Source organism: Sipha flava, unplaced genomic scaffold, assembly GCF_003268045.1.
Source record: "Sipha flava isolate LNK unplaced genomic scaffold, YSA_version1 0_pilon_pilon, whole genome shotgun sequence".
NCBI classification, from domain to species: Eukaryota; Metazoa; Arthropoda; class Insecta; order Hemiptera; family Aphididae; genus Sipha; species Sipha flava.
Window position 1 is genome coordinate 5,282,129 of NW_020271713.1, and position 24,388 is coordinate 5,306,516.

General features: G+C 26.4%; 2 protein-coding genes across 3 annotated transcripts; one reads left to right on the forward strand and one right to left on the reverse strand.

Annotated features, from left to right (window-relative positions):
- Window positions 1-332, forward strand: LOC112694389. Its single transcript, XM_025569843.1, has 2 exons — window positions 1-113; window positions 194-332. The coding sequence occupies exons 1-2, from the start codon at window positions 1-3 to the stop codon at window positions 330-332; spliced, it is 252 nt and encodes an 83-aa protein (XP_025425628.1).
- An 11,990-nt stretch (window positions 333-12,322) lies between these two features.
- On the reverse strand, window positions 12,323-14,854 carry LOC112693915. Of its 2 annotated transcripts, none has more exons than XM_025569180.1 (2): window positions 14,629-14,854; window positions 12,323-14,111 (listed from the first exon to the last, which is right to left on the reverse strand). In XM_025569180.1, exon 2 carries the CDS (start codon window positions 14,086-14,088, stop codon window positions 12,865-12,867), a length of 1,224 nt encoding a protein of 407 aa, XP_025424965.1. In that variant the 5' UTR covers window positions 14,089-14,111; window positions 14,629-14,854; the 3' UTR covers window positions 12,323-12,864. The 2 variants fall into 2 exon arrangements, with proteins under 2 accessions (XP_025424965.1, XP_025424975.1); XM_025569190.1 differs by lacking the exon at window positions 14,629-14,854 and adding an exon at window positions 14,246-14,338.
- Between the last annotated feature and the right edge of the window lie 9,534 nt (window positions 14,855-24,388).

The following is a 24,388-nucleotide window of genomic DNA, read 5'->3' on the forward strand; positions in this document are numbered from 1 at the left end:
ATGGTTAACTGCTGGGCACCCCTGTGTTCACACAATTCTGTTAGAGAATCGTGTAGTTTTTTTCGTTTTCCGACAGATGTGACATTACGAAATTCTTGGACAAATACAGTTAGGTAAGATTTATCGTTTGATATATTATTGTGTTATTTATACAATTAACACTATTATAATATGATTATAATTGTTTTATAAGAAGAGCATATTCTATTCCATCAAATAATAGCCGATTATGTAGTTGTCATTTTAAAGATAGTTTAAAAGAGAATGGTCCGTCTATATTTGCTTGGAATGAAAACAAAATAATGCATTTTGTTTCTCCCAAAAAAACGTAAAAGGTAATTTTTATTGTAACATATATTAATTATATACTATATTTAATTAAAAAATTCAAGATTATAAAAAAATTGTTCATCGATCATTTCATTTTACTTTCAAACGTACACTGTATTTGTCAGTGTTTCCCAAACTTTCTAAAATATTTCTCTTACCCAAAGCCAACAGAAAAAAGAGGAAGGGATAGGGATAAATATCCATTGATCAGGGCTTATATATACTTTATGTCAAATTATATTCTTTCTATTGTAACTATGTATTGACATGTTTTCAAAAACAAAAAAAAAAAAATTAAATTTCGCTCTATAATTTTTAATTTGATTTCATATTGAATATTTTTTTTTTATTGTTCTTAAAGAAAAAATTTTGGTTTCAATGTATCTCCAATATGTCCATTTTTTACTGAATACCGGTCCGGTGTAAAACGGATGGTTTTTTTTGACAAACGTTAAAATAACGGATATACTTCCGTTGCCCGTAGTATTTTATCGATTATCTGTAATTAAATTTAGTCAGTTCCAAACTTTTATGTATCATTTTGCAGTCCATCCATGCCGTAAAATTAAGATGTTTAATTTTGTAACTTTTTGAAGTTTTATCCCAAAGCACAGGTCTATTTTCAACCAGAAAAATCAACATTTTAATATCGATATCAATATCAATATTCATTTTGAGGTTTAAAGTTTAATTTTAATTTGAAAATTGAAAAAAAAACGGAGTAAATACCGGCGTTGTCAACACACTAGTACCTATAGACTGGCGTGGTTCACTGCAACGTGCCGGCGTCCGGTGTCCCGAGGGGACAACGTACGGTCCGGTTCTTATCAGCTAACGGATGATTTTTCGGTGCATAAAAAAATAAATACAGTGGAACCTCGATAAGTCGAAAACCTTGATAAGTCAAAAAAAATTCTGTTCCTTGCGTAAACTTTGATAACTCGAAAAAAAACTATAGACAACTCGAACATATTGTGCTCCGAATATAGACGGATAATAACAGATAGCTTTATAAACATTTGTCTAAACGTTCCAATGATTTTTTTTCTCTAATCGTATTTATTGTGTTTACTATCGTATGTATTAACATTAGTTAATCAATCTCGGCGCACAACAATATTTTTCATTTGTATCGGTATTGCCAGTAGTGTCGTTGCTAGGGTAGGACAAATAGGATATTTGTCCAGGGCCCCGCGCTTGTTAAAGGGCCCCTGTGATTTTAAATTATCATTTTAATACCGTGAAGCACATTAACATTTTATACCCTAAAGGCTAATTTCCAGGGCCCCGTAATACCTAGGGCCGACACTGATTACCAGTTGCTACTTAAAAACTTTAATACATACATACATTTTAAAAAATCTTTAAGTTGAATTTTTTTTCTAAAATCTTAGTAACTCGAAAATCTTAGTAAGTCAAAACTTCGATAAGTCGAAAAAAATTGCATTTCCCTTGAATTTCGACTTATCGAGGTTCCACTGTATACTAATCTATGCAGCACTGTTCAACGAATAACGATCCGTTGTAGAAAACAGACCGTTGTCGGTCGCCGTTAACAAGAGCTTTTAATCTTGATCCGCACCTGGTATAAGAGTCCGTTTGAAATTCACATTCGAATTATTAACTAGACCGATTGCACATTCACATTGAATAAAACACGACTATAACGTAACAATTCTAAATATACAAGCAAAAGTTTTGGATTCTTCGATACAAACCTTAAAGGATGATGTATAAAAACCATTTTTTTGAACTGGTTTCGTAATTGAAAACAAATTATTCACATTATGAGTATAGGAGTACCAGTATAAAGAAATTCAGACATTTTATGATAGTCTTGTAATATATCCGATGTTCTCAGTCAATCTTTATGATTGCTAATGTAAAACTACTACTTAGTTATAAAACAAAAAAAATAAGCATATTTTTCCTATTTTTTTTCTTTTTCTTTTAACGTTATCAGTATAAAATATTATTTTAGCCTTAAACAAAAATAGATAAAAATATATGACTTTAAAATTGATTCCTCGTTAAAATTTCGTTTTCATAAGTTTTTAATAAATTATGTTGAACGTTAATGTTGCACCGACAAAATGTGTAAGTGCTTTGTAAAATTAATTAATACCGTGATCGAAATGTTTAATGAACATAATTATAAGCCATTACCAGGAAGTATTTTAACTAAACAAAAACTTAATAACAGTTTAAAACGAAAAGCAGTTGACAACATGTTTACTAGACCGTCAAAAATGTTACATTCTGAACTAAATGATATTAAAAATATAACTTCTGAAAATGTTTAATTAATAAAATGAAATATACATAATGCACGATATTCAAAGTTGTCCCAATTACCTACTACATTAACACAAATTCACGAAACTTTCAAAAATATTATGGAATTTAAGACAATTAAAGGTGAAGACTTTTTGTTAGTGAATAATAACAAAACAAATATATTAGGTTTCTCGGCAGTTCGTAATTTACAAGCTTTATGCAGTTTGAACACGATATTTGTAGACGGTACTTTCAAAAGTTGTCCAAAACTATTTGATTAACTCATTTCTATTTAAGGTGTGCTAAATAACAATTATATCTCACTTGTTTATTTTTTACTGCCATCAAAGTCAACTAAATGTTATACCGATGCATTTCAACATTTAGTAGAAGAATGTAGATGTCGATTTTTAAAAGGCTATCATGCTGTTGCAAATGTTTTCTGGCCTTCTATTCAAATAAATTATGTAGATTTCTAGGATGCAATTTACATATGCATAAAAAATACATGGGACGCAAATTACATATACACAAAAAATACTCGGGACACAATTTATATCAAAATGCTACATTGAGACGCAACTTATAGTCACCCCTCTTAAAAATCGAGGTCTTCAAAAAAAAAAAAAAATTATTGTAATGTAATCAAATTTTTTGAAAAATCACCCAGTATTATATAGCGAGACGAAATCTAACACGATAATGTCCTTTTATTTATATTCTACGTGACGCCTTATATGGTGAAATTTAAAAAATCACTTAATGCCTTATATTCGAAAATGGTTCATGTTATATGTGCTGCGCATGACCTATATAGGGTTTCTAAAAAGGTACGTGATTGATTTTTTACATTGGATAGAATTGTGTCGAATCAAAAAAAAATTATTAAAAAGTACCATCGCGTGTAAAATTATTTATAACGTATGTTTTACCCATTTTTTTTATCGTCAGAACATAATATCACTCTTTGGGGCACGTGGCTAAATACTGCAATTTTCTACTGCGAAAATTACGAACAAATTTGAGAAGTGTGAACATGTTAAACTCGGAAAAGGCTTCAAGTATAAAATAAATTTGGCAATAAATTATACGTCCAAACCACGTATGTACCTATGTAGAGGTACACATCTTTAATTAAAATTCATATACGAACTTGGCCGTGCCGTTATTTATAGGACCCGTCTCGTTTTAACAGATTTAAAATTAATAAGAATCGCAAACAGTAAGTATAATATACATAGTGTTTGCACTCTATGATCAAAGTGACACAACCATCGAGTGATGGTGGCGTATATATATTTATTTACAATGGGCGTCCCGCAAAGGCGGCAAAAGTCCTCGAAAATAACACCGATGGAAAAAAAAGATTAGGTACATAAAAAACATTAAATGCACCCGGATTAAAAAAAAAAAATTACGCACTGTAATATAATCGTCGGACAACACGTCTCCGAGTCCATTTCACTCTTTCCCCTCTCTTTATTTTCTCTTTATCTATTTATAATATATCTCTCCTTTGCACTCATATAAACAATATAGTACAGTGGTGTTTACACACACATACACATATTTTCCCTTTCAATGTGTATCCGGTCCACCGACCTTTGGCCAGATGTCACTCATCGTGCAACCACTGTAATGAATTAATTCACTAAAGCCTGTTGTATAACAAAAATAAACATGAGTGAATAGGTAAATTTTTAAAATATACCACCCGTGCGTAGGATATAATAAAAATAACGATCATTATCAGACGATCGCCGAGAGAAATAATAAACGAATAACGTTTGACACTTATCGGCAGGAAATTAAAATAATTATGATTCCTGACCGATATCAACCATATTACCTAAATTCGTTCTAAATAGATAAACATTCTGTACACGTTAGATAATTATTGTAATTAAATTTATTTCTCGAATAGTTTAATTTTAATTTAAGTTAATGTAAGTATAATATGTAACTTACATATTTATTTATTGTAAATATTATATTTATATAGTAACTAAGGCGACCTATGCTACTGAAATTGATTAAAAATCAATAAAGAAATTAGGCCTGTATAATAAATTAAACATGACAGTTAAATTAACATGTAATTTTAAGTTTTAATTTTGTTGATTATGATCCTATAACGTTATTATCGTCTTCATTATACAACGCTCGCAATCAGAAACAAAAGTCTTGGTAATTGAACACAATCGTTAATAATTCGGTTTATTCACCAGGAAATACAGTGAACTTAAGCATTATAATTATTATTACTTTTGTCATAACATGATATAAAATATGATGAGCATATTTTTCAATATATGCATGTTCATATATGGTTTTCTTTTTGTACACACTAGGAAAATAATTCAATGCTTGAAATTGAAAATACAAGTGCTTGTGGATGTTGAGTAATAATATGATAGTAATAATAATAATAATAATAATAATAATAATAATAATAATAATAATAACAAGTCACACAGACGTATAAATTTACTCGAACCGTAAACAAGTACTTTGCCCCAGAAGTGCCCCTTTGTGTGAGTGTATATACTGGTACCGGGACAGGACAAACGGACGTGGGTACTTCGATTGACTTTGTCGGTGACACCATAAAAGACTGCAATGCATAATATGTATAATGACATCGAGAAATAATTTCATCAAACACTACGTATTCCTTTGAGTGAGAATGTACTTCCAGAATTAATTAATATTATACACAAATATTTATTTTACGTCCATCGTCCACTTCCATACATCATCATTACCTAGTTATACTATGCGATCTTTTCGAAAGCCGTTTCTCAATCTCAGAAGCCGAAAACGGAAAAAAATTAAAAATTTCAAGTTCGGAAGTACGTTAGTTGGTTTGAAAAAATATGGTGGGCGATACAACAAAAATACAGCCAAACAACAATCACGAGATATTGAAGTCGGTGAAACTCAAAAACGGATAATTGATGTATAAATTTATTGTTTTTGTTTATTTTAAATCAATATACCATTGTTTTCTAAACAAAAGAGGGCGAGTATATTAGACGGTAAAGATAGTGTTTAATACTTTGCTAATACAATTATCTAAACATTTTGTAAATTGGTTATTTAAACTGATTTGTACGAATAAAAAGTACAACTTTCGAACTTTGATTTCATTAGTTTAACATTACAGTTAAAATTATGAGTATTGTAAAATGTATAGGTATAGTGCTGATATAATTATCCAGTTAATAATAGTACAAATTCCATAGATTAATATATTTAGACAAATAAATATCGTTGAATCGTAAGTCGTATAAATATTCGAATAGTTCAATAAACATCGTTGAAATATTTATTTTAAACAAAAAAAAAAAAAAATATATAGCCCACGACAATTCATTAAATAGCCCATAAAATTATTAAATAAAATTAAAAAAAATGATTCACATTTATCTAAACATTTTATAGGATTACTGTCACTAAAGCACCTTCAGTATTAATATTTTCTTTCAAAATGTTTCATATTACAGTAATTTACGATGGCAAAGTTTTCTTACCATTAAAGCTTTTTAAAATAAATTATATAATATTTCAAAAAATTAAAAATTAATTTTTCTCTTTTTGAATGTCGTGCTGATTTAAAAAAAGAAAGAAAGAAAATTGTGATGTATTTTCCAAACAATGATGCATCAAAATTAGAAGCAAACTTGTACTTGACATTTAAATTCATTTTAAAATCATTCAAGTATATTAAAAGCCTATTAATTTATTTAAAAATAATTTAAATATGAATCAAGAAAATATTGAAGCTTCTTTACAATTAGAAATCATCGAGTTCAATCTAATAATAGTTAAATAAATAATTAAAATATTATTGAAATTCTGAAAATGTTGTTTTATTCAAGACTATCTAAATTCTAAAATGTTCCTAATCATAATAATTTTGCAGTAAAATATTCATAATTTTCAAATATGCATATCAATAATACTAAAACTCGATATCGAATAACAAATTAACATATTCATGCCGTTTTTTTTTTTTTGGTTAAATTCAGTTAATTTAGAACAGTTAGATAATTATTGGTTGTTATTGTTTTATATTTGGTATTCTTTGCGAACAAAAATAGCGTGTACCTTTATTCAAATTCAATTAATTTGTATAAAATAAGTTAGGTTAGGTATAATCAATACATTTAAAATATGTATTTATATTTTTTTTTCTTTCATTTATAATAATCAAAAAATATTAAATAATTAGATTTATAACTGAATTCTAAGATATACAAATATCTATATATATATATATATATCAAATACATATATTTAAAATGTATATACCTACCTTATATTAACTCAAAAGAAAAAGTTAATATTCTTGACCAGACAAGATTTTACACCATTTTTATGTTCCTTAGTCAAGAAAGGTTACTCCTTTATTATTTACACAATTTTTTGCTTCTTTCCGGTGAAATTTTTTTTGATGATCGTTTAAAAAAAATCTTTGGTTCAAATTTCAAATTTAAAGCATTAAAATCAATAATGACAACATCTATGCCATAGCATTCAATGTATGCGTTTTAAGATAGTACTTTGATTTTATAGCAGGAGTTTACAAATTATTTCTTATCAGAAAAATGTATAATTATATTCAGATTAGGAATATAAAATGATTGATTTTTTATTGATTATGACTGAACAACTGTTAGGTTTTAAGGCTGGACATTTACGAATTAAAAAGTTAAAGTTAAGTAATTATATTTTATAATATTGTATTATATTTTATATTATAAAGTTATTATATTTTAACTAAGTTACTTAACGAGTTAAAGTTAAGTTAATTAATTTTTTAGTACCGTTAAGTATTTTTTTCTCTATATAAAACCTGTAATAAAAATATAGTAAAAATAATTATATTCTTATAATGGATTGATATTCATTAGATTTTGAGCTTCATTGGAGAGCTTAATGTACATTTTTTTTCGGTACGTTACGTAGACTGAATATGATCTAATCAAATCAGATGTACAACATATGCAAAAGATTTTCATTATTAATAATAAATTGAAGATCTTTTACGTTTAATTTATTATTGATCCTAGATTTTTTTCTTATTTTATGTCCTGTAAAAATCTTAGAATTCTTATTTCTAAATTGTTGGACTTCTTTGGATAATTTATCTTGACTCAACATCTGTTGGTTTAAGAAGTTATTTCTAGTTTTTAAGAGTTTCATAGTAAGTAATTTTTGGTTTATTTTCTTGATTACATCCAACTAAAGTAGTCGTGCCTTCGGTAACGGACGCACGCATGACGCATTTACGTATACTAAATCGAATCGACGTTTAACTTGTTAATATTGCTTTAAATACCTACTAATATTTATAAACAAAATTATGGATAGTGCTAAATAGTAAAAATTTTATTACATTGTATTATTTTTTAATCTTTAACAAAAGGTGCCTATTACTGATTTTATATGAAAAAAAGTAACTTATTTTTAACAAGTTACTTATTACTAATTATTATTACTTTTTTCTTATTAACTTGTAGCTTTTACAAGTTAACTAAAAAGAAAAGTAGCTTTTATCTTAAATTTTTCTTTATTAAATAAACTTAAAGCGTTAGAAAAATTGGTTATAACTTGCCCAGCCTTGTCAATTTTCAGTTTGAAGTGAAATTTGTAATAATTTAAATAGATTTGGAATTACAGTTTTTGGTATTCTTTTGGGTATTTAAGGCATTAAATTCACAATATTATCACATCATTTTGCAAGTATAATTTATTTATCATAAGAATATTAAAGTTTTTTGTCTGATTACTCAAAATTAGTTCAATTTCAAAAATATTCTCAAACTTAAACTTTCAAGTAGATAACAATAACCGAATATATTTGAATTAAGGAACATGATTTTTCCAATAAAATATTAGTTTTGTCTCTATGAAAATTGTAACATAATTATTATTAAATTTAAAATTACATTTACATTATTTAAATCATGACTTAAAAAATTAAATATAGAAATATTTTTTTAACATTTCATAGTTAAATACTTTTTTATAATTAAAACAATTGTAATTTTTAAAGTTTATAAAAATAGTAGGTATCAAATTATAAAAAAAATTAAATTAATAAAAAGTTATTTATTTGAAAATTATTATTAACCAGGAAATAACATTTTTAATATAAACCTATTGCCATTGGTATGAATACAACCAGAATGACTACTAATATGATTTAATTTGAAAATAATAATAATAAAAATTAAATGTAATCGCCCCAATTAAACTAAGCAAACAATCATATCAATAAGTCATGTAAATAAATATAAATGTAGGCTATGCCTTTTATAATAAATAATCAACTACTGTTGAAGCATTTATATCGAAAAAAAAATAATAATAATGGAAGTAACTACTTTTAAGATTTTAAAAATCAATTACAATGATTATAGCCATAGTATAAATAGTAATATCATAAAATTTAATGAAAACTTAAAAAAATAATAGATTTTACAAATTATTGATTAGATACTGCTTTATAAAATTCATAGCAATTTTCAAAAATATTTCAAAAAGTTATTATTTTTTTTTAATTAAAACTATTTTTTAGATTTTTAGGTTGATACCTACTATGTTTAAAAATAATGATAAATAAATTTAGATACACACAAAATTATTTTAACCTATGACTAAATCTCAGTGTATAATTTCATTTTTCATAGTTATTTAATATTATTATTACTATATGTTGTTTTAATTAATTGTTATTTATTTAATTTTTATACTTAAGAGTTGAACAAAAATATAAAAATGTACAAAAAAAAAAAAATGTAAAAAAAATTTTCTTTTTCTAAAAAATAAAAAATAAAATAAAAGAGAGTCACAATCGATTCAAACTCATGTCGGGTTGGACCTAATTGCCACCCCTGACCTATAACGTAAAAAAAAAATTGAAGTATACCCCTTGAATTTTCTAATTTATGGAGCAAATATAAATCACTTTCCAAGTCTTATAATAATAATAACTATTATAGCACTCACAATTATTTTTAATTCAGAACCCAAAATGTTGTTGGAAAATAGTCCCAGATAAAAACAAACCTGCATTTTACTGAACTTATAATAAAAAAATCAATAGGTATAACTACTCAAATTTTTAAAATGTAAACATTTAGATTATTTTGAAAAGCCAAAAATCTAAAATAATTTTAATAGGAGTATAATTCAAAATTTAATATTATTTAAGTAACAGTTCTTATATAAGAAATATTTTAAACCAAAATTTAAGAAATTTTCTGATACTGATACTTAAAATTATTACAGGCTCAATGTGAAATCAAAAATAAATTTAAACAAGTGGACAATTCTTTAATATTCTTGTGATATTGTGACACTTTGGCGTCTTAGCTGATGAGTTATGACAATTTTTTTTAATTTGTTAGTACTTTTATGTCAAAACAAATACATTTAATTTATTTTTAGAAAAATGGTTTGATCATTTTTTATTTTTTATTTTTATATTTTAAATAGTTGTAATTTTAAAAGTCACATATTTGATAATTTTTAATACAAAATTTATAATGTTATAAGTTGAATAGGATATTATATATTTATATATATGCTATTTCTATAAATTATTCAAATTTCAAATTTTATTTTTATAAGACAATACTAAATTATTGTGTATTAATCTGTAACTAAATGTAGATATTAATGTCTTCCAAAAAATTTTAATGAAGTCAATACAGCAAAAATAATAATATTATCTCAAATTGAATAATAGATCAATTAATTTTAATACTAACCAAGAGTTCTCAATGTTTGACTTGGGAAAGAAAATTTATTATGTCGGATATATAAAAATCATTTATAAATTAAAGAAACTGCTTAAATTATTTTTCAATAATAAAATAATAAATAAATATTGTTAATACACACATTTTTAATTAAATAATATTTTATAGTTATAAAACTTAATTCTTTTAAATTTAAAAATTAAGATAAATGTATAATGTATAACTCAAATAAATCTGACCATTTTATTTATTAATTGAATGTATCTATTTTATTTGTTATCTAAATATTTGAAAAAAGACTTTAAATTAGCATTAAAAATAAATAAATAAATATTAATTTACATTGAACTTTTATTAGTAAAATTATAAACACCACAAACTTTTATGAATAGTATACAAATTTTATTTTATAAATGTTAAATAATAATTAAAATAATCATTTATTTAAAAGCTGAATAGATACAAATGATACATAGTTTTAGTAGTACTCATAATAATTAATAATTTATATAACTACAGTAAATATAAAAAATGTTAAATTAAGAGAACCTGAATACTCAATAAATCCCAAACATTGTTACTTCCTACAGATCAGTGTAATTTTAAATTCTCCAAATAGTTGAATTATTCTTTTAAAAATTAAACACATTTTAAATTATAATTTTAATTTTAATTCATAAGATAAACACCACAAAAAAAAAGTTATTATATTCTTAACATGTTAAAGAAAATGTATGCACTTTAAAAATGAAAACTGAACAATTAATATTCTTGAATAATGAAACATTTATTAAACATAAAGAAGATAAAATTAATGAAAATTAAAAATGTTCTATTTTATTAGAGTTTAAAATTACAATTATAGTACTTTTTATAATTTTAACAGAGACAATTTTCAATTGTTTTATAAAATAATAAAATGAATAGTTAATATTCAAATAAAATAAATATAAATCACGAAGTAGTTATATAAATTATAAATTTAAAATAATAATAACTAATAATTATTTGACAATATTTGGTAGGATTCAAAAAAAAATAAATATATAAATACATTTTAATATTTAATAAAACCATATAAATAATTATTTCAATATAATTTATAAATATATTATGACGTTACTTAAAAATAAAAAATATAATCCAAACAAATAAATAATATAATTAAAACAATAATAAGAAACTTGTTCTGTTTATATATATGAACACACAATTTAAAAACATCAAATAAAAATATATGCAACTTTTTAATATAAATAATAATAATAATAAAAATAATAGTTTAGCAATAAAATAAAATACAAATAAAAACGAGCTTTAATATGTAAAAATAAAATATCATAAATATATAAACTATAGTCTTTTAAATCGTTCAGGATCAAGAAATAAATTACTTTGGGAATGACAAATTGTGAGATCAACTCATAAATCACTGCACTTAAAAAAATTACATGAAAAACAAGTCAGACTTGGATTTTGCAGGCCTTCAATAACATTATTTTACATAATTTGCTTTTAGCTATTAAAATAGTAAATATTCTGCTAATTAATTATGATTATGATATAATTATATAATTATGCATAATTTAAAAACAATCTCTCAATGAGGAAAATATATCAATTATCTAACTTTATATTGAAATCTCGATCAGATAAATCATTGTGTGGCTGTTCAAAATTATTATTTTTTTTATGATTAAAATTAAATGGCATGAATTTACTTCAGTAAATTAATAAAAATAAACTGAAATCATGCAAAATATATATGGTAATTAAAATGTATAGTTAATAATTTCTTAATAATATGTAAAAATATAGGGTGATTCAGGACCTGCTACGCTTAATTCTAAATAATTAAATGCACTCTTTATTAAATTTACAATATATGTTATCTTATCATTTAATTTGAAATACATTCAATAATTTTAAAACAACTAAAATAATCAAAGAATTTAAAAATGAAACTCAATTTATTTTCCTTATATTAGCAAATTCTTTAATTTTATAGTGGAAATGTGGCAATACTGATATCTTCACAGTCCATAAAAAAAAATAATAGAATTTAGTAGATTAGATATAAAATTGTAATACAGTTGTCTATTGCACTTTAAAACTAGACCATTTGAGTCCATTATTCAAATAAGTCAATTAACTGCAAGTCCAATGATTGGCAACTGTATTAATAATTCTTTATATACACGAGCATAATATACAAGTGTCTTATAAATAATTGTTATGTAATAAATTACACATCATAAAATTAATAAAATACATTAATATAGATAACAAAATTATCAATCAACTAGGAATAGGGTTCTTTCTGCAGATATTTTCTGCATAATATAGTCCATGTATAAATAATTAGTTTAAATTAAATTAAACTGCAATGTAAAAATTGAGTATGTGTTATGAGAATGAAAAAATAAATTAATAAAAAAAATAAAACAATAAAAATATAGAAAAAAAGAAAAAAAATAAATTTATATTAATCCATAGTAACTAACATATATGTAGTTTTAACTGAATGTATAATGTTTAACTTTCTCTTTTTAGGAATAAATGTCAATCCATGAGGGTTATAAGATCTAAATCCAATTTCTCCCCAAGTTTGCAATCCAAAAATCGGAATTCCTGGAAATATTTTGGCAAGAAGAGTATAGTCTTCAATTGGCAATGCATTTCTGTCAATACATTGGAACATGATGATAAATGTTTTATGAACATTTAGCTTACCAAAAGTTTTGTCAACATACAATGATGCATGTTTTAAGCCCGCGAGTACCCCATCATTAGTAGTAGCACCAATAAAATCTGACATACATCGTATACCCGTACCACGAAATACAATTGCTTTAAGAACACCAGAAAAGTTTTTCTTAGGTGGATTGTCATAGTCCAGACTTGACACATGTCCACCAGACACTGCAAATGGTTCTGACTGGTTAGTGGATATAAGTGAAACGATATATGTAATTATTCCTTCAACGTGTGGTGGGCCAATTTTCAGAAATAATACTCCTTGGACAGGACGATGATCATTAAGAAAAAATCTGCGAATATTACCCATTTCAAATGATTCAGTTGTAAATACTTGTGTAAAAACGCTAACCTCAAAATTGTCTTTCGTAGGCAAATAGAGAAGTACTAGTTTTTTGTGCAACATTGTTTGAACAATAATCAATTCATTTTTGTCATTTTTTTCTGGATAAATAATACCTTTAGATGCGATTGGTATGAAAGTTTTAACAGAATTTGGCACAATCTCATTTTTAGGAAAAAAACGATCATCATTTCTATCTCGCAAGCGCATGCAAATCTTAGGTCTGGATCTAGAAGATGGACTTCCAGCCACGCCTTCAAAAGTGAACAACACTTGTGGTTCAATTTTTAAATCGATGAAATGTTTAGTGTGTATAGGTTCTGGACGATGATCGGTGCCTTGCAAATAATTTAAAGAACCACTCTGAATCCATATACGTTTTTTTAACAGAATATCAGCAGCCATTTTCAATGAAGTGTTCACCGACCGAAGAGTGTTGAGATCATAATAGTTTAAATACGACAAGACCAACTTGAGTACAGAGTACTGTTGTGAGAAGTACTCGCCAAAATCACCAGAATATGGAGAAGTCAGTCGCTTTCGAACAGCTACAGAATTCGATGGACCTGGATCACATGAAGAACTGCTTGAGCTCGGTGGGTTGTTCATTATGCCAACCAACGTGTGCAGACCTAAAATGCGAACAAAACGATTTTCATCGGAGTATTTTATATTTTTATATTTTTTTTAATTTTTTTTTTTTTTTTTACTGTAAGTACTACAGTATTTCGTAGAGGAAAAAGAACAATAAGAACTGGACGCCTACCATCACGGATAGACGCGTTGCACGCAAGCACGCAATACTACGGACAAACATATAAGTTACGATGTTCCACGGGTTCAACGCAATATTATCGTTAATGTTTTCCTCGCCCGAAATCGGTATCACTGTGGACGGTAAGGATTACGTGCTGCTAGCCGATCGACTGAACTCTCGAGCGGTGTATCGTACCGAACCGGTTGCGATGCGGAACGTCAAAGAAAAACGCCGTGGACCGAACATGGTCTGCGCGTCTGTGGTCGGAAACGGCGACGTGGAACGAGTTCGATTTCCCGTTGACATTGTCTCGTCTATCGCGTACGCATGACGATGGCGGTGCATGTACATAGGGTTTGTAATATTCGCATAATATTTAAGTAAGTATTTACGTGTACGAATGTGTGTGCCGTCTGTCGAACAACCGCTGTGTCGAACGACGCGCGTCCTCCGTGCTCGTCGTGGATATCGCGAAAGGTCGCGGCTCCGTCGAACAGCGTTGATCGGATCGGCAACGGACCTCGGTGACGGCCGCAAAGTGTAAACGATTTGTTGACTGCGGATCCGTGTCGCGCCGTACGTGCTCACCCGATCTGATAACGCCAGTGATAACGTTGCGAACGAGTGACTCACCGGAGACTGGCCGCCGTCGTGCACGCTCCGTTGTGCGCCGGTACGCGTCGCACGAATGGTAATCGATTGCCGATATCGACACGTTACAGGGGCCGCACACTAGCCCTGCGGTACGCCGTCCCGACGGGCCCGGCTGTTCCCGGTATTACTATTATTAATATTTTTATTATTATTATTATTATAATAATAATTATTATTCCCGGCAGGGTTATTTTACGGACCTTGCGAGCGATACGCGATTATGTCTCGGTACGTGAATGCAGTCGTTGCGAGATGTTGGACGTTGTTCGGAGCACGACGGCCGTGGGACAGGGTCGGCTAGCAAATTGAATAATATTTTTCGATTCGATTGCGGCACTCAAACTGTAATTATTGTACCTATTGTCGTACGTGTTGTACGTAGGTACGAGGCGCGCCTGCGCGTTGCCCGGCGTGTAGCTGCGTTAAGTTGGCCCCATTGCTACATCCGTCATCTGCGCGTCGTCGCCAAATGCCGATCAAAGGGTTAGCAGAGAGATTTCCACTGAAACGGTACACCGATTTATAATCTGCCGCAAACGAAATAAATATTGTTCGTGTATATTGCAGTGGTTCCCATTTTTTTTTTTTTTTTTGGTTCACGCACCCCAAAACAACAAAAATTTAATCGCGCCTCCCATGAATAAACAAAATAATTTTATTTATTTATTTTTTTAATAAAATCAAATCACTGTCGATCCCTAGGAAAGCACGCCTCACAGTTTGGGAAGCACTAGTGTATTATACATTTTAAAAGCCTTTATGATAATGTGGCAGAAGAGCTAGTTTTAGAAGAAGTTGATTACAAGATATCTTGGAAACTGAGCAGGCGGGATACCGGGAATTTCCCGCTGGGGCGACTTGTGCTCGTTGGGAAGTTTTTTTTTTTTGGATTTATTGGCTTAGGCTCATTGTGATTACAGACATAGTAGCATTTTATAATGTGATTGCATCAGAAACTGTCTTCAATTAAATAAACAGTCTTTTCATTTTTATTTATAATATCGAGTATTCAAATTCTCAAAATAATATACAATCATTTTATATGAAAATGTACGTTTTTTTTTTGAGTATTTTTTATACCTTTAGTAAATATAAGTGGGCCTTTTTTTTTATTTTCCCTGTAGAAATTTATCCAGTCCGAATTTGCTTGGAAATCATAAAAAATTCTCATCGCTTTTAGAAAAACTTTGATCATGAAATATTATACTTATTGGAATAAATAAAATTATTTATTTTTTTTTTTTAACTAAGTATAGGCATATAACTAGAGAATTATAGTAACCTATAATTATTTTCCTTATTCCATTTCAATTACAGATGCTAAAATTAAATCACTAATTTTATTCGAATAAAAAAATTAACAGATTGAAAATTATCTTTTTATACACTCAATTATAATTTTCATTCGACTAAACTATAAAGAACTACAATGACACCAACTGATTACGCCAATGGTCAGAAAGCAGGGCCGCTATTATAACTGAAATTATGGGATTATTATGTTATTATTTCGATTGCATAATTGTGCTCATTTCACTATTTCAGAGAGATGTGCGTTCATTTTTGATTTAATTCAATACCACTTTATACAAAAAAGTTCTAAGAGGTCTAATGCAATTATAAAAATTGTTAATTAGTTAATCACATCCAGAGGTACACTGAGAACAAAACGGCCCAGAAAGATCTAGGGGCCCGTTTTAAAGTTTTTTACAAACAGACTTGTAAGAACATATAATTTATAATTTAACCTTAGTTCTATAACATTTTTTGAAAACTGAATCAACAATTTTTACTTATATCTGCATATTAACGTCTGATAGATTTAATCAAGCCTTGGATAACATTATACAATACCACTCGTATCTTTAATTATTATCTATCCATAGGGTTTAAAGTGGCAAAAAAGGGCAGGGGACTATAACCCTTATATTATTCTCAACCTTCCATATAGTCCCATATAATTACTGGGTAATTAATTATAAATAGGTTTATACATTATGAGGCGTTGATAATGAACAATAAATTTGAAAATTACTTACTTATTGTTTTAGATAACAGATTGTATACATATTTTATTAAAATAAAAAAAATTAAAAATACGTTCATATAGGTATATACTACTAAACTAATTTATAATTTATATTCAATAATATATTTTGTTTGTGGAACACTGTTTAACATCTAGTGACATCAACTGAATTTCAAAACCAATTTCTCGATAGTTTTTTTGAATATGATTATTTTTAACTAACAGCTGAGCGTTTCAGTTAACGTTTCGGTGAAATGTTAAAGGGAACGCTTTATATTATATTATAAGTGCTATAAGAGGTGAGGGACTGCGTCCCTTTGCATTACCTCACTTTAACCCCTGTCTATCACAATATTACTCAGTAAATAAACATGATTTTACGTACGTATTTTTAGCATAATACTAAAATGCACCAATAAATAAACATTTGTATAATACCAATATGATTCATATTATTCAAATGCTTTTGGGTTGACACATAAATTGATAATTGTCACCGGACCAGGAAAATAAATCTCCCCAGCTCCCCTAGCCAGTTCGTCACTGAACTCATCATTAGAATAGTTCATTTGTATTTTGTGTACGTGTAATTATAAATTTACATCTATAATTACTTAATTTAAAATTCTGTTTATATGTTCACTTTACGTGTATATTTAATATTTATATGTATTCATGATGATATAAGTATTAAATATACATATAAAGTGAACATATAAATAGAATTTTAAATAAGGTAACGATATATGTAAAATTAATATTACACATACATAAAATTCGAACAACTAATTTTAAAGATCGAATTAACGAATTCAAAATGGTTGTATTTCTATTAAAAAATATGTATTCATTTGATATTTTCTAACTGTTATTTTAATCTAATGTTTAATAATAATAATAATAATTGTAATTCTACCACCACCATAAGCTTGTAAATCGTTTATTTATCTGATTTATAATAAAACAAGAACTAAAAAAAAATTCCGGAGATAATAGGTATAACAACCAGAAAAATAAATAAAATGTACAGTAATAATTTGGATAAAATAATACTAGATATGTTTATAGGGTTATACTTAAGTATACCAAAGTTCATGGCTGTATTAAATATTTTTTAATTATTTAAGAATTAAAAATTAACTTATGCAAGTAACACATAAAGCAATAAAATAATATTCTTTAAATGTATTTAATCTGCTAAAAAATCAATAGTTCTGTAGTGATATATTAATTTTCAATAATTTTAACAGTAACATGTAAAATACAATTTTCCAACGAAACGCAGAATGGCAAATAATAGGTAAGATATGAGTATTGACGACTAAAATATAAGCAATAAAATGTCATACTTCGAAAAGTATGAACAGTATGTTAATATTGTATTTAACTCGAACTGTATTTAAACAAATAACATGCATTTATATTCTACATAAAATTATTCAATTTGTACTTAAATTAACAATGCAAAAAAAAAAATGAATAAAAAAATTTAAAAATCATTCAGATGGATTTTTTGTTGTTTTTGAATGTCTTAACACTTATACATTTATGTACTAATACATTTATGATTATTTATTTTCTTAACATTTTTTCAAGAATTTATACCAATTACTCGTAATATAAAAACAATGTTATTTTTTGGATACTAAATTCAATTATTTTCAAATATTTCAAACATAAAAAAAATTATAGCTATCAATTTATACTTATCCAGTGCTGGGTTTAATCATTGTGCCGCTTTAAGCACTAAACAAATTGCCGCCTTTTAATATAAATATTTTTCTAGTATCATATAAAAATGTAATTAAAGCATACAATTATAGTTGTTTCCTTTATTGCTTAAAATGTTAATGATGTAAAATAAAAATATACAGGTGTTATAAAAATGCATACATGCATTCATATCAGGGCTTATTCTAAAGCACAGTCGGGCTTATTTTGCGTATTTGGAAAAGCTATATGTGCACTTGATAATAAACTTTTGCGTGATTGATTTTTAATTGAATGTTGTTTAGTGTTATTTTATACATTACGTTATGATATATGAATAAAGTTAAAAGGACATTTGATAAAAAAAATACTTTCAACACGAATATAAATTGTTTTATATCTTTTAAATGGGTTACATTTTAAATTACTTCACATACAGGCTACAAATTTTATAATTTTTAATAATAATTTCACCGTATATTTTGAGATCAAAGTTATATTTTAATAGGCTTATTTAAACAAAATGCGTAATTGATAAAAATCTTTAGAATAAACCCTGATTCAAATGAAAAACTTAATTATAAAAATATGATATAAATATAATGATAAAAAACTTGGTAGTAAAAATGTTTAAATAGTTAATTTTTAAATTATATTCAAAATTAAATAGTTAGTACCTAGTACCCATCGGCTTTAATAAAATACCCCTATCTACTATACTTCTAACTGTAGAGTGTAGGGTATGAATAGTTTTTGAAAATTAAAACATACGAAACTGTTTACGACACGATTTAATTAAAATTCAAATTAGTAAGTTTGAACTCAAGCCCTGAGCAATGAAAAAAACTATCCTCGATTTATAATCAATATAAAACAAGCGCTGGGCCTAAACTACTAATTAAAAACACATAGTAAATGAGTGTTTAGCAAAGTTTTCAGTATACTTAACTATCCATGGGCAGATAATAATAATTAATAACAATTATTATTATGAAATTTCTTTAATTATTTGGTGTAAATTAAATTATTCTTAGTTTTAACAACCTATTATTGTTATTATTATTATAATTGTTATAGTAATTTGATTTTTTATTTGATTTTACTATCCGAAATTAAAAATATGTTGAACTTTCAAATAATACTATAAACTACGGTATTTTTATTAATTTCAATGCATATTTTTTGATAAATCAAGATATTAGTAAAGAATATATATATATTAGAATATAAGAATAAAATATATATATAGAATAATTAATTATATTTAAAAAAAAGAAAAATGTAGTACTTTTTCTTCAATTATATTATCGATCATAAATCTATAAGCTACTAAGTTATTCATAATAGGGCTGGAATTTTGATGCAAATGCATCTTTTTTTCTCCCAACTCATAGGTCGGTAAGCAGAAATGTGTTTCAAGTGATATTGATTATTTGAATCTAGTTTTTATTTTAAATTTTTTTGCATTTTATGACGAATTTAACTTTATATGCATTTTTAGGGCATATTTTGTTCATTTTATGGAATTTTTCAATTTTTTTAAGCATATTTCAGAATTTTTCTATTAATTCTTAAATAATAAGGTATTTAACACTTGCACGTGTAGTATGTAATATACTAAATTGATAAACTAATAATTATGAAAATATCGGTCCATGTACATATTTATCAAAAATAAAAAAAAAATTAAAATAGTCGAAAGAAATTTTTTTATTTGCAAGAGTCCAACAACAATTAAATTTTATTAATGTTAAATAAAATGTAAATATTAAACAAAAAGGTATATATTTTATTATTATTATGTTAAATAAATATAATTAAATATGTTTGGTAACATGATTTTTATAATATCATTTTTAAACTATAATAAATAATTTTCTTTACTTATTTTAATAGTGCAGTATTTATGATTTTTAAAGCATTTTTGCTTATTTGTTAGAGCATTAAAATCCCAGTCCTATTCATAAATATTGATTGTAGTTTTTACTTTTTATATAGGAAGTATTATATCACACGGTAGTTTAATCTATGTTGTGGTTTTATTCATTTTTCAATTTCAATGTACCTGTTTTGTACAATTTTCCATTATCCGATATCCGAATGTCAGCTCATTTTTAGGTAATAGTCTGAATTTTATATACATTTATACAGTTCAACACCTGATTACTGACAAGACTTAAGATATATATAGTATCTACAATAGAAATATATTTTATAACTTTTTTTGTCTAAGAAAGCTATTAAATATTAAATATTTTATATTATATTAAATAATATTAAAACAAATCAACTAATATTGCATTTAATATTAAACAAAATATATTCTGGTAATTAATTTGATATTTAAATTAAAAACTAATTATTTTATGTATTCAAAAAATATTCATAGGTAATAGATACTAAGAAATAAATTATTTCAATAAAGTAAATGCATTAAGTTATAAGAATTAATTTATGTCGTTTAAAAAATAAAATTAAATATCCTGGTAAACTTCAGAATTTTAATAAAAAGAAGTTAAATTTTATATTTTTTATCATACAGTATAATTTATTTCTATAAAAATATAACCTGTAATTTTATTTTTAGTATAATTATTTTTATAAATTAACTTATTTTATTTAAATAAATAAAATAATAATATTAACCTTTGAAAAGTAATGGCAACATTTCGTTCTAAAAATTAAATATTTTATTTAAATACTAAATAATTTTTAAAGTTTGAATAGATAAGTACAAACATTTAATTATACCGTTTTTCGTCTTTATTTTAATCTGAGTATTTAACCTCTTGTATTACCTAATTGTAATTTTTCTACTAGATATTTCAAAATTCTTCACAAATAATTATTTTTTTTATTTTATAAATACCTATATCCAATGCGTAGAAACTGCGAATATTAACGCTATCTTAACTTTTTTAGATCACGAAGCTTAATATTATTCTTTTAAATTCAATAATGTAAGTGTTTACGTTCCACCAAAGTGACCCGCCCAACTTATTTTTTCTTGTAATAAAACGATTTATATATAAAAAATAACTGATCAATTACATTGTAAGTAGTCATTCATTCAAACAATAGATAAGTAAGTTCTTAATCTGAAACAACGGTATTTATAAATCTACCATAGGTACATTAAAATCGGTTTACTGATGAAACTTATTTGTACACCTATACCTCTCAATTTACATTAAATTTAAAATAATTGTATTAGCATACATTAATTATATGCATTATATCAGTATATGACACATTTTTAAATATAATTATAACTATGAACAAAATAATTGGAAACCTTAGTATGGTATAAACACATGAATGATACCATTAATAAGTACCAAAGTAATTATTTCACATCGCATTATTTCAGCAGTTCAGAACTTCCAAACGTCTAGATACGAACCATTATCGAAATAATTTTCTCATCAAAGTCGGTGAACCGTATTATTATTTCTAGAAATACAATTAATTTTCATTTTATATACAGAATCGATAAATATCAACGTATATAAAGATTAAAGTAGTTAGACAAGACATTAATATATTTCTTTGTTATAAATACATCATACTGAAGAATAAAAATTTAAATCCAAATATGACCTAGTTTCTAATCAGAATTGGTTTTTATCGACTATTAAAATGTATAGCATTAAAGATATTCAATTCATAATATTGGTATTTTACATAATTCATTAATATACATAACTCTGTTTATGTTCTGGAACAAAATAATTTGTTTGTATTATAAATTCGTATTTTACTGAAGGTACCTATATTTTTAAGTAAAAAAAAAAAAAATACGATAATATAATCCTACGAGATTTCTAATAAAACAAATTAATTTTAAAGATTTAATACGAACAATTAATTTTAAAACCTTTTTGTGTAGAGTAAATTCATTTTCCATTGAATAGTGTATGAAATGCCAAAACGCAAGACAAAAACATATGATTCTATCCCATTTATAAATATAGGTGAAGGGCAGTGACGTACCGATAGGATGACATGACGAGCAATGAGCCACGATTCTACAGGGTCCATTAAGGTATTTTAAGAATCTAAAAAACAGATCATTGTTATTACTAAAATAAAAAATACCATAATCTTAAGAAAAAACTATGCTCCGGTAAAATTAGTTCACTGTTTAAAAAAATGACTGACGCGCGCTTATAGATTATTTTATGTTGCAGCGTTTGCTTGTCGACACGTATTTTCTCCGATATTATTATATCTGTATAAATACAATAATAATAGGAGAGATATAACAAGGAAACGCACTCTATATTTACAGCGGTATAATCTCTTCTAGTATAGAAAACCGTATTGGTGAATGTCGATTACTCGATTCGTACATAAGATTGTTTAAGTGGTCTGTCATTAATTTCAACCGAACAAGAAACAGCTCGAGCGTTTAACTTCGAAGATTTACTTGTTAAGTTTGCAGAAGCAAGAGCAAGAAAGAAAATATTTTCTTAAATTAATAGAACATTTCTTTAAATATGAATTGAACATCTTAAATGTTGTTACTGTCTCGTTTATATTATTCAAACCAAAAAAATGAGATACATTTAATATTTAATAAAAAGGGACCACATTCATAATTGTAAATCGAACATGTTTTTGATTGTTTATTACTTATTAGCAGTGGTGGATCTTTGTAAGACCAAAGGCCTCTAGATTATTTTGCTACGGGCAACCAAAGTTCTAATTACGTCATTGGCGAAAGGGTTTGAGTCAAAAAACAAAACCATGAAATATACTATTTAATAAGAGACTAATGGAAAGTATCTGTGGTATTCTTTCGAAAAGGTTGAAAAGGTTGAAAAGGCACTAAAATATACCCATGTTGTGCATTATTGTTTATACATTTTCACCGCACCATTGTTTGTATTTATGTATTTTTGCAATGCCCATTAGTACAATTACCATTAGGATTGTTAAGTTGACTTAAAAAAACACTCACGAACAAACATAATTTTCAAATGAGTAAATTCTATCACGGATTTATTATGTGATATTAATTAATAGAAAACCAGTTATTGTACACCGTAGTTTATTAACACGAATAAAATACACGCGAGAAGTAGTGCAAGCGGCTACTTATCTGCCTTACTTTTACTTGTTTACTATTACATACTAGATCGAATGCACTCGATGCACTCGATAGCTATCTGAACTATCTGTATTTATTAAAATTTAGCAGTAATAATTAAGGAATGTAGAAGATTTAAGAGGCGGAGCAAATCGGAAGGATTTGGCGATGAATAGAGATGGTTGGAGAATTGGTTGTGAGAGGGGATGGTTCTAACGGACGATTAACCTAAGAAAGAAAGAAAGAAAGAAAGCAGTAACAATTATTGCTCCAAAGCAATATCGTCCTCGTTCAATGTGTTATGCTTATTTTTCAATGAAAACATTAGAACGCCGCCTCATGAATACGATTAAACGATTTCGTTTCTCGACTCGTGTTCAGTGCCGCAAAACAGGGCAGCAGGGGCAATGCCCCTGTAAAGGAGGCTCTTATGGTTGGCTTCGGGGCCTCTAAATAATTTCATTATAATAAATTACATAAAAATTATTTAATGCATTTATTCTTATAATTATACAATTGTATATTTTTAATATTTTTATTAATTATAATTTTATAAGAACGGAGCCCTCCGGATCATGTTACAAAATACTAATACAGTGGTAAATTTGTATAAAAATAAATACGGGTCCGCGGTGGTCAATATTATGAGTTATCGGTACTATAAAGA